Below are 12,068 nucleotides of genomic sequence, written 5' to 3' on the forward strand. Positions count from 1 at the left end.
AAAAAAATACCAAGCAAGGTATTTATGAGAGCCAGCCACCTCGCCGCCTCCTGCGCTTCTCTATATCATTTCTCTATTTGACTTTGAAAAAAGTGCCACTTTCACATACCATCTTTCACCAAAGCAAAACTTGGCTATACATCACACCCCCTCATGCAGTTAAATGACAGAAACTATCACAATACTGATGTTCATCTTCAAGAATGAACTGCCTGAAAGCCAAATAAAAGCAAGATGGTTTTTCAACTGCTATGGTACCATTTCCAGTGTGTAAGTTTAAACAAAGGTATATTTAGGTCTTTTATGATCTAGAGACAGGGATGAGCTGTAACACATCCAATCTGATCCACCTATGGACATCCTACAAATATGATTTACTAGCACTTCACTAGTTCAGTTTCTTAGCAGTTACTCAGAGCCAGGAGGGAAGCTGAATAGCATGGAGGTGTAAAAAGTCAGTCTAATTAAAACCTTAAGTAACTATGGAACTTCTAAACAACTGACTGAGCAACAGACCAGGGCTGGTAGTCTCTTCTTCCAGCCGTCACAGGGGATTCCAATAAGGTCATCCGGTAACTGCTGCAAGAAGAGATACTACCTGAGATGACAGGGAGCAAAGCATCTGCCATGTAAAACAAGGAGGTTTGAGAGAACTCAGAGATATTCAGTCCAATACAATCCTGAAACAGAGCTGAAGAAAAATGCTGGTGTCACAAGATGCAAGAGGATGATTAAGCAGCTCATCCAGGGAAAAACAAAAAGTCCTTACCGACTTTGTAGTGTACACAGCCTTCCAGGTCACCCACAGACACCCAGCCTTGCCGCTTCTCCACCTCTGGATCATTGCGCAAAATTTTATTTCTCAACCATGATAAGTAATATACCCTCAACTTATTCTTCTTCCCTAGGATTTGGAAGAGAAGACAGACATAATGCTTTAACTCACTGAAGTACAAAGTCTCCCACACTCACGAAAACCCAGAGTTTTGTAACCTGGAGTACAGCGGGTCTTTGCGTGCCTCGTCAAGGTGAGAGAAGAGTCCAGCAGCGCAAAAGAAAAGCCCTGTGTGATGGTGACACCCAGGAGGGAACTGGAACATGAGCAATCCTATGGTATTTGGCACACGTGCGCTTACCTTGTGACTCAAGCTTCATGCAAGATTTTCACATCTGACTAAAATTCTTCCCTCAGGCCAAAGAATAGGTCTCTATAGACGCATGTATTACCAGAAATAATCAGCCTATCTGGCATTTACTCTTTGATGTGAAGGAAGGAACACAGGTATGGCCTACAATGGCCATTTTGAATACGTGACTCAATTAGTTCTAATTAACTGACAATCTTCATTACAAGCAGCTATTTTCTTTTGGATACCTTTCCAGGTGAGAATTCCTTTGTCATCTTTCATCTCAGTCAGTCTTTCTGTTGCTTTAGTTCATAAGTACATACGGGCAACAGCAGTCTGGGATCACAGGTCAGTCTAAAAGGAAGGACTGTCCCACGTAAGAAACTGGACCCGGCATTATGGGACAAACAGCTCTCACCATCACCTACCGTGGTGAGTCTGGATTGGAGACAAGGAGCTGCCATTCCTTGCTGGACCAACATCTCTGACCTTGTTAGGTACTAAGCACCCTTTGAGGCCACTCTCACCCATGGGGAATAAGGACCTCAGTGCCTTGCAGGACAGAGTCCAAGCTGCTTGCCAGCAGAGGTTGAAGACGCTACTCCATTTAATGTTACTGATGCTTTCACAGCAGAGATCACTCTCATGTTACTGCTCCTACATCTTGCTGAACACAGAATGAGCTCATTTAATGATATTGTAATAGAATTGCACTTAGGTGCTCACCCATCACAGAAACAAAGCAAACAGACTGACAAACTATAACTTGCTGAGAACCAGTTCGTTTTAAGGATATGAAACACTTCATACTTCCCACAAACCGTTTTACACATTAACTGGGTAATGAAATACCCCAAAGCCTCTCTGAATTGAGAATTAAATGTTAAAAATTCAAGAGAGCTTCCCTATTAACAAGAATAACTGTCCTGTGATTTTCTGTAAGAGGAAATTCCTCAACCTAGTTTATAACCTAATTCTTCTTTTTAATTGCTTCCAACCCCAATGCAGGTCAGATACTTTTAGACACTGAACTAACCTGATATAGTAATTAGCACATTGAGTCCTTCCAGAACATCCATTTGCTGGAATCGTCTCCTTGTAATCAGCGAATAAACTCTTCCTTGCCCACTTCTGTCCAGCAGCCACAATCCATTCTCTGTTCCCACCAGTAAATTTACTCCTGTTGATACACAGAAAAAAGTACTGCATAAATCACCTAATAATGCAGAGGGCACTGAGCGTTCACTGTTTTGAGAACTGATTCTTACTTAGTCTCACTTAATGGTACCTGATAATTTCTCTGTTGCTCTGTAGATGACCTCCCAGAAAAATGAATAGGAAAAAAAAAGGATCTCACCATTACAGTTTTTACCCAGCAGAACACTTATATACTCATGTAACTTGAAGGATGAGTAGTTCTGCTGAAGTCAATGTTGATTTAAATAAAAAGGAAAATGCTTTGTGAACTTGAACTTCTCAGGTGACCTTGGAAAGTGCCTGTGAGCACTGCAAAAGTTCCAGTCCAGCACCACTCCACTGGCAACACAAGAGATCCAACTAAATGATCTAAGGGTCTCTACCAATTAAAAAGAAAAAAAAACCCAACCAAAACAAAACACCAAAAATCCCCAAAAACCCCAAACCAAAAAACCCCATCTTTTCCCAAATACAACACTCAAATCACAGGAGGGCCAAACGTGTGGGAAGAAGGGCTGCTGTTGGGAGGAAGTGGAGTGTTTGTTTGAAAATGGTCTGTGTTTTGCAAGAGTGCTTTCAAATGCCAAATTAAAGGAGTGAATCCATCTGAAATCCAACTGCTCCCAAGGAAGCAAAGGCTCCAGTGAGTTGCTGACATGAGAGGATGTCAAAAATTGTGTTCGGCTGGCATGACAGCTACGTTTCCTAATAGAACCTAATCAGGTTCTAAAGAAACGACACGAGGTATCCTGCTGTAACAAGCCAACTCCTCTACTGGCAATGGTCTGTGACAAGTACCTGGTGCTCTTCAGCCGCAAAGCACATTTAATTACAGACCTTACCACACAGCTCTGTTCTTAATTTAAAATCTTGGACTCCTACAAACATACATTACACAAAATCCGTGAAGCTGTAAATTGGAAATCTACATTTCCTTTGGATAATGTTTCATCTACTTCATTAATTTTCCATTCCAGACTCAAGAAGTGAGGAGGAGTAAAAGGCTGGGTGAGTCCCACAGAATACATCTGTTCTTCTGAAGTAGAAAGATGGTTAAAACAACTGAAGAGCTTAGCTAGTGTGAGACTGGGACAAGGTCTACAGTTGTTGAAAACTGGCCTGACTACACTCATCTTGGTTTTACACCATGTGAAGCTGATCCTGTAAAAAGGGTGATCCAGCGAGGTTCTGAGTAAGCACTGACAGCAGGAACTAAGGAAGCTAAGCTTTTGGAAAGACTGATGCTTGACCTTCTTCAGATTCTTGGAACACTTAACACACATGACAGCAAAAGGCTTCAGGTTTGGATTATTTCCACTGGGTCAGGGCTTAGTGTGATCAGCTGTACTCGTATGCAGCTAAGACAAGAGTAAGTATTATGAGCCGCGTAAGTTACTCAAACATTTGCAACTTTTGGTTCTTCCAATGAGCACAGTTTCAATTTGCTGCCTGATCAAAACATTTTCCCATTCTGATGCACAAAATCCTTTGCAACTTGTACTGGTTTCAGCTGGGATAGAGTTAATTTTCTTTCTAGCAGCTGGTATAGTGTTATGTTTTGGGTTCAGTATGAGAAGAATGTCGATAACACACTGATGTTTTCAGTTGTTGCTAAGTAGTGTTTAGACTTAAGTCAAGGATTTTTCAGCTTCTCATGCCCAGCCAGCGAGAAGGCTGGAGGGGCACAAGAAGTTGGGAGGGGACACAGCCAGGACAGCTGACCCAAACTGGCCAAAGGGGTATTCCATACCATGTGACGCCATGTCCAGTATATAAACTGGGGGGATCACTGCTCGGGAATGAACTGGGCATTGGTCGGCAAGTGGTGAGCAATTGCACTGTGCATCACTTGTTTTGTATATTCCAATCCTTTTATTATTTTTGTCATTTTATTATTGTTATTATTATCATTATTAGTTTCTTCCTTTCTGTTCTACTAACCTGTTCTTATCTCAACCCATGAGGTTTACTTTTTTTTTTTTTCTCCCCCAATTCTCTCCCCCATCCCACAGGGCGAGGGGGAGAGAGTGAGTGGCTGCGTGGTGCTTAGTTACTGGCTGGGGTTAAACCACGACACAACTGCATGTCGTCTGTTTGCCATCTTCTACCAGGAAGGCGGTGTCATGCGAGTGATATCTACTCAGTGATCCACTCCAGGACTTTCTGACAGGAGAGGTGCAATACAACTGTAAAATCTGCCTGGCGTATACTGCCAGCCTCTCCTGCTGCTGCCTTCCGTCCATACACATGCCCAAGTACTTCTGAGCTTACCCCACAAAGCAGCACAAAGGACCTCCGAGTTGAATTTCTTCTTGTATTTACGAATTTCTGGACTGTCACTCTGCGGGCGGATATTTGTCGGGTTGACGTTGACAACAGAGCCCTTCCTTGCGTTTTCCCTCCTGACAGGTTCAGGTTTTGCACCAGATGCTAGAATGAAAGACATATGCAGGCATGAAAAATGTGAGTGTTTGCCTACATCTCACATTTGACCTGTTTATGGCCGAATGAAAGAAACCCCAGAGGGGTGAGAAAACACCTCAGGAGCATTACATAGCCAGAGGAAAAAAATATAATCTGGAAGATTCCCCAGGCATTCCTGAGTAAACACTGTGGTAACAGCAGAGTAGAGCAAGCCACATCTGGAAGAAGGGCAAAAGCAGTACAATGAAAATTCATAGCGATGCGGAGTTTCAATTTCTGAAGATGTTACTAAGAATTTCCATTTCCAAGCAATTGGCCCTCCCCACTCCCAAAAAGAAAGAAACCAGGAGTGACATTTTATGAGAAGGGTAAAGCATACTCACGAGAACTACAGGAAGGTCCTACTGGACTGGTGGGAGGGGTGATTGGCAGAAGTCGAGGATCTATGAATGCAGTAAACGATGCTGTGGACGATGTACTGCTCTTTGAAGGTGTGCTTTCAGTGCAGGAGGCCTACAATGAAAACCAAGAGCGACTTCAGGAAGACGATGCTAGGGGAGCAGACAGCACACAGCAGCGCAACGCCTCCAAGGTTCAGAAGAAATGGCATGTGGCTTGCTCAGAGACGATGAGCAGTCTTAAAGCAGGAGATACATGGTACAAATTCAGCGACAGAAGGGGAGGCCTGAGCAGGGAGTTTAGCCAGGCACGGCGCTGAAATAACCAGTCCCCAGAAGAAGAGCACGTCGTTCGCTCCCTGCTGTCTCACCTGCAACAGGGCACTGCTCAAATCTCTTCGCAGCGAGGAGGACACCGCTGCCTCAAGTAAGGCAGTTTAAGAGGTGACCCCTGACAGAGCCGTTATCTGCCCCCAGTGACACACTTCTCCCCAGGAGACCCTCACGGCGGTGTTGGAGTCCCTTCGGGGCTGCCGGGACGTGCTGCCCTGGCCCTCACGCAATCCCACCTGAGACGTGGATGGAAGAAAGCCAGGGACATGAGCAGAGGCAGATGAGAGTGCTGTGCTGCTGACGTGACAGGTAAAGGAGCAGAGGGTACGAGCCCTTCTAGCTTGTGTAAAAGGGGAGAAAAAAGGGAAGGAAAGAAAAGGGAGCAGAGAGAGAGATGGGGGAAACGAGCAGAACAATAAAATCTGTTAGGGAGCTCAAGATTTCTTCTCTGTCCCCTAGTCCCCTAGATAAAACTTCTAAAGAAAAGAAGGGATGTGGTGAAAAATCTCATCATAAAAAGAGACAGGATAGGTGAAGTTAAAAGGCTCTCAATATCAGGCTCCTAAGGGCTGGAGGAAAACGATGGTACAATTCATTTGATCTGTAATTTATCTCTTACCTTACTCAGAGGTTTGTTCTGAGTTTCCTGGCTAGTCAGTGGCACTTTTGGTGGGTTCACAGAGGAGTCCGAAATTTGGCTTTGCTGGAGGAGATCTGGCAGGAGATAGTTCTGGTTGTTTACACTCCAGAGGCCTTCTTGGGGGCTAGAAATTTGTTTCCCTAGAATCTGATCCTGCACATGAGAACGTATAGTTAAACTCCACATTTAGCATACTTCCAATGCACTATGCAACCCTGTTAATTAGGACAATAACTAATGAGCTTATGGGAGGGGTGCTCTGTGTGATGCATCGTGGAAAGACAAACCCTATGGAAAGATTAAAATAAAAAAAATAAATACAAAAGTGTGTGGCAAACACTGGAGACATCAACACTGGCTTCCACTGCTGAAGTGCTCCACAAACGTTCCTCACCTACGTTACCTCAGCCACAGGTAAAGAAGCAACTTCATCCTCAGAGACGCTTGAGACAGAATCAAATGACTTGTCCTAGCATTCTGATCTGACCTCTACCTACCACAGTCAGAAGTAGATACTTCTTGATTCTGGACCTGCATTTAGTTCCAAGCCCCTCACCATTCATTTCATTGCTACTTTCCATTTACTGAATTAGGAGACCTTATTGTAGAATGACATTCAGCAGGATCCAGTACCAGCATTTCCAGTACAATGATGTTTGGTACTGCAGACCTCCTTACAGGATCCCACCAGCCTCAAGGAAATACTTGTAAACTATGCAAGGTGTGAGGCACCACACAAGCTCTCTCCCCGACAGCACAAAATACCGAGTCAGAGGTCGGTTTCTGGGAATACACGGCTGAAAGCTTTGAGAGGAAGAAAGATGGGATGTATAAAGCGAGCGGTGTCCCAGATGGCGAGGGCAGTGCAGAGGGATCTACCCCTGGCTGTGATCAGTCAGGGTACCTGAACACCATTGGCACTGGAACGTAGAGTGACAGGAGTCAGGCGCTACACTAGAAAATTCCTCCTAAATTACACCGAAGCAAAAAGCACGACCAAACTCGAGCAGTTTCTGGCTGGTTGAATTCAAGGCAAGTCTGTGCATTGTACTGACTGTGATAAACAATCTAGTGAAATCAGATCAGCTTTTTTGAATGCTGGCTAAAATATGAAAAAAAAAAGAAGTAGATAATTCTAAATAAAAAGACATTTGCCTTGTAAAAGCCAAGTAATTAACTAGAAATCAAATTGATGCTCTAAGTATTTAACATTTTAATTTAGATACAAAAAACCAAACCAAACCAAAACATATATGTCAGTATTTGAGGTTAGGGAATCAAGCCAGTATGGAGCTTTTTTTTCAGTTTTGAGTCAGGTTCAGCTGAACTGAACCAAACCCCCGTTTGAATCATTTGGCACACCCTAACCACTTCAAAACAGCTCATGCTGATGGGCCGGGGAAAAGGACGTTGGAAGAAGTCGTGGACACTCATGATGGCTGTGGCTGGTGAAACAGAGGTGGGAGGAAAGGATAGGAGTCTCAGTGAGAAGGAGGGAGAAGACTGGAAGGCATCAGAGAGATTTGTGAGGAGAAGTGGCAGTCATCTGTCTGTTCTCCCTCCCGCACTGTCCTCCCCAAACCCACCAGAATGTGACCTCCACTCTTTTCCATCCTCCCTCATCCTCAGTCTGGGCCTCGACAACTCCATCCTTCTCCTCTCCCTCAGGCAGCCCATTTCCAGTGCCCGGATATCAGGGGAAAGTGAAAGCACTGGGCTGATTTTGCCACAAGAAAAGTACTGGCTTTGCCCCATTTATAATTACTTCTCCGAAGCAGGGTCTTTTCTCCTCGAAGATGGTGGGACGAAGGCAAAGTAGGAGTCCTTCCCCAGTCAGGAAGGATGCCACTCTGGTCTGAAGCTTAGAAATCACACCAGAGGTAAAGAAAAGTCCTTTTTCTTCCTAGCCCTGCCACAGCTCACACAAGCAGCTCTGGGGAAAACATCAGTTTCACAGCAATTTATTTTCCCTATCTGTGAAATGAGAGTACCCTCAGCAATATGCGAGAAGTGCTCTGATGCTGAGTACAAGTCTTATTACTGTAATTTTTTTTGGTATCCAACCACAAAGAACATTGTTCTGCTTTGTCAGTCTTCATCTTTTCTGCACTAATATTTATCACGGGGGAAAATCCACATGACTTGAAGTTTCTGCTAGAAACTACAGCTGGGAAGGAACCACAACATGACACATGAGAAGACGACATGTATTTGTGCTAAGCCAGTAGGGAGAGATGAAGTGTTTTTCCCCCTCTTCTGATGATATTTTAAGTAGTAAGCAGTAGTTCTCTTTAGATTGGAATAAAAAAGTCAAGATTTTTAAAAATAGCAACAATGCACACCAACAATAATCAACAGTGTTGCTTTTTGCAACCTGCCCAGTGCCTTCAAGAAATACATTGACATCGGAAACTACTACCAGGTCAGTAACAAGGAGAAAGAAAGAAGTGCAATTTCGTAGGTAAATGTAAGCATTTTTATAGGAAACACAGAACCTGAAACTATACATTTTTTCAAGGCTTATAGCTATAATTTGCAATGACAGAGCAGGACTTCAGAGTGAAAATGCTGCAGAGAAGAAATGGATACAGTGTTTATCATGCACATTAACGATCCGACTCCCCCCCCCCGTACCCACCCCCTTACAAATGGCCAAATTACCTTCTGTTCTGCGACGGTGCTTTGGGGTTTCAGTTCAATTCCATCTGGTACTCTCGTCCTTGAGAAATCTGCCACTCTGCTGCTTAGCAGTTGCCTGGTAACAAACTCCAATTAATGAACAGAACTACTTCAGGGGGGGGAAAAAAAAAAGCCCCCAAAACGAAAAAGAAAAAAACCCCACATACACATGTTCAAAAGTGAGCATAATTAACATTCACTAGTTACACTTAAAGGTTCTTGTACAAAAGCAAGCTGATTAGTCTGTGGATGTGCCTGAACGGACTCGAGCCTGAGGACCACTCACACACAGCAGGAAGCTCTCCCCACCTCGACGGAGAGCATCCCTTCGTCTCCCTGCATCTCACCCAGCATTTTTCAGACACTGCATAGCTCAGGCAAGTGAGAGAGCTGGTCCCTCAAGCTGTCATTTGAAAAGTGCCCACTTCAAAACTTCTCCTGTCTCCCCTCGTACGCTATCCTGCTGGGCGCAATTATGAGCTGCCCTGCTCTCCAGAGAAAGCATCAGCTGCACTTGCGAGGAGAAGAGCCGCTGCTCTGCTATATGCTGGTATCGGGGACCTCTCTGTCAGCGCCTACGGGGACAGGCTACACTGGAATTTCATACTGTGCATCAGTCCCTGAAACATGGACCTCCTCACCTTACGTACAAAGAAAGAAAGAAAACGTTGCCCAGTGCACATAGAGACAGAACGTAAGAGCTGCTAGACTGGCTGAGGCCAAAAGCCCACCTAGTCCAGTATCGTGTCTTCAACAGTGACCAAAAGCAGATACCTAAAGAAAGAGTAAGAAGAAGGCAAGCATCTCTTGTGATATACCCCAGCATACTACTGCTTCCTACACAACCACTGGAATATTGGCATTTTAAACTTTTTCACCCAAGTGGGACAGCCTCAAACTTCTGTCAGTGAGACTCTGGCCCCATTTCTGTGCATTTCCACCCCACATCATTTATTTATTCCACTTATTTATTTATATTCATTTATTTATTACTGCCATCCATTTAGGCCTATTACACTTCTGTCTCCTTTCCAGTAATTATACAACTGACTGCATTCAGGATCCTGGCATGAAGGGCTCTACAGTGCTATGTGACAACTGGTAGGAGAGTATAAGGTTTTGGGTTGTTTTTTGTAAATGTTGCCCAATGCGATAACAAAGGAGGTTTGGTGAGAGAGCCGACTTAAGATGGTTGTGAAGGAGCAGACGTTTTTGTGGACTTTTTTTTGTTGAGGTTTTTTTGGTTTGGGGTCATTCCACCCCCCACCCCCCCCTTCTATGGGATGGGTAAATATTTGCATACTAAACTTAGAAGGAATGGCAAGATATGGAATAGGATCAATGATGAGTGCAAGGACCTGTTCTTATCAGGAAAGCAAGCAGCAGCTGCTCTTAAATCATGTCAACCTCCCACTTCGTAGGCGAGAAAGTAAATCCTAGCCAAGCATATAACTGCACCGACCTTGTCCAAATTTTGGCAGGGAAGAGCATACAAAGAGCAGAGAGGGGAAACTGAACTATACAAAATGAGTCCCAGGAAACTCAAGTGTTTTAAGGGGGATTATGAACACTGCAGGCATCAGAGGAGGAAGCACTCTCAGTAGAGTTGAGAAATTAGCATCAATGGAATAGGTACGTTATACAAGCAGGTAAGATGCTGGATCACATACACTGACATCCTTTCCTTAAAAAAAACCCTGGTGTATGTGAGGAAGAATTCTGGCTCATCTCACTGACAAGAAAAACAAGACCAAAAATTGTTTTACTGGTGAAAGACAGCTGCCCTTAGTCCTGGCTTCCTCAGATATGAGCCTTCTCAGGGTGGTTAACAGGATTCGTCCAAGAAAATACGAAGCTCTTTCTCTTGCATGTGTGCATGTCCCAAGTCTAGTCCCGCTGGGCACCTCCAGGAAAGCTGGAGCATGGACATCAAAAGCTGTTCCACAGCCCAGGCAAGAACAAAAAAACCCCACAGATTGTTTTCAATAGCCAACTAAAACTTGTCCCAGGGTGTCTCAGCCAAAGCCCACACAGAAACACTGGTACAGGATGCAAGGGGCTTCAGATCCTGCATTCACATGCTTTAGATCGCAAGAAAAACAAAACCCTTCACTTTCTCCAGTATATGCAAAGTTTCAAAGCTGGCTGCTGCTTTCACTTCGATCACTACCCTTTTTGCTATTTACTTGGTAGTAATCAGGATGTATTTCCCAAAATATCTATCTTCTAATATAAGTGACGTTCAGCCGAGGTGAAGGGACTTTGTTAATAGACAAGATTACACTTTTGATTTTACAGGAGCTCTTGCGGTGGCTGTGTGCACAGGACGGCAAACCTGACGGGGATCGTCCTGCTAATTCCAATTCTCTAGAGGACTGGTGGATCTCACACACAGAGGAGATGCAAATCATACATGCAGACTTCCAAAGGCAGTGATACCACTCCTTCAAATCATTACAGCATGCAAGGATCACAGCAATCTAACACTTACACAGCAAAGTCATTGCTACAGGGCAAATCCATATTTTTATGTAGAGTCTTTCTGAGGTCTAGGATGAATTCTATGACCTAGAGTGAATAAAACTTTTTACAGATCAGAATAAGGTGGTTTGGAAGAGGAGCAGTAAGAAAATAAAGGCATTACAGTAAAAAGACAGCTCTTACAGGTGCACTGAATAAGCTACAAGATTTTTAACATTCTCCCTCCTCATCCCTCAGCTTTGAAAATGAACTTCAGAAATGCAAATCAGGAGCATATGCAGGCACAAAAACTCTACCTTCCTCAGAGCAGCAGAGGGGAAAGGACTGGTACCAGGCCAACACAGTAGCTTGCCAACAGTGCTACAAATCTGTGCATCTCTTCCTGAAGACTGACAAAACTGCATGTGCAATTATGTCAGAAGAACAAGAACCCCATCCCCGAGAGCTCTGTGGCCCTGTGATGCACTTCAAAGTAAATCCTAGAACTTGAATTATACCGAAGACTCTTTGCAAGAAAATTAGAAGCTTTATTCATCAATACTAAAAAATAAATTCTGTTTGCTCTTCCAAACAGCAGGGCTGGCCAACTGATCCCTCGACTCTCTTTCACTTGGACTAGCAAACTATTCACGCACCATTATTTCTCAGCAGAATACACATTTTGCATGACAGGTAAACACCACAAGATGTCAGTCACAAAATCAACAAGAGAAACTGGAAAGCTAGAGAGAAACAGTTCAGGTGAGATCAGCTTGGTACAAGCTGCAGCAGCATCTGCACAGCAATTGT

The 12,068-nt window shown here is 43.9% G+C and overlaps 1 protein-coding gene across 1 annotated transcript in view; it reads right to left on the reverse strand.

Annotated features, from left to right (window-relative positions):
- The window catches only part of NRK (Nik related kinase), a 105,131-nt gene that overhangs the window by 16,498 nt on the left and 76,565 nt on the right, over positions 1 to 12,068 (reverse strand). Inside the window, exons 21-26 of the mRNA XM_010569138.1 lie at positions 8,781 to 8,874; positions 6,099 to 6,272; positions 5,132 to 5,261; positions 4,596 to 4,754; positions 2,164 to 2,307; positions 770 to 904 (exon numbers count right to left, since the gene is read on the reverse strand). Of these exons, the coding sequence (XP_010567440.1) occupies positions 770 to 904; positions 2,164 to 2,307; positions 4,596 to 4,754; positions 5,132 to 5,261; positions 6,099 to 6,272; positions 8,781 to 8,874 (836 nt within the window). The remainder of the gene's footprint in view (positions 1 to 769; positions 905 to 2,163; positions 2,308 to 4,595; positions 4,755 to 5,131; positions 5,262 to 6,098; positions 6,273 to 8,780; positions 8,875 to 12,068) is intronic.

Source organism: Haliaeetus leucocephalus, unplaced genomic scaffold (assembly GCF_000737465.1).
Source record: "Haliaeetus leucocephalus isolate CR32 unplaced genomic scaffold, Haliaeetus_leucocephalus-4.0 Scaffold262, whole genome shotgun sequence".
NCBI lineage: Eukaryota > Metazoa > Chordata > Aves > Accipitriformes > Accipitridae > Haliaeetus > Haliaeetus leucocephalus.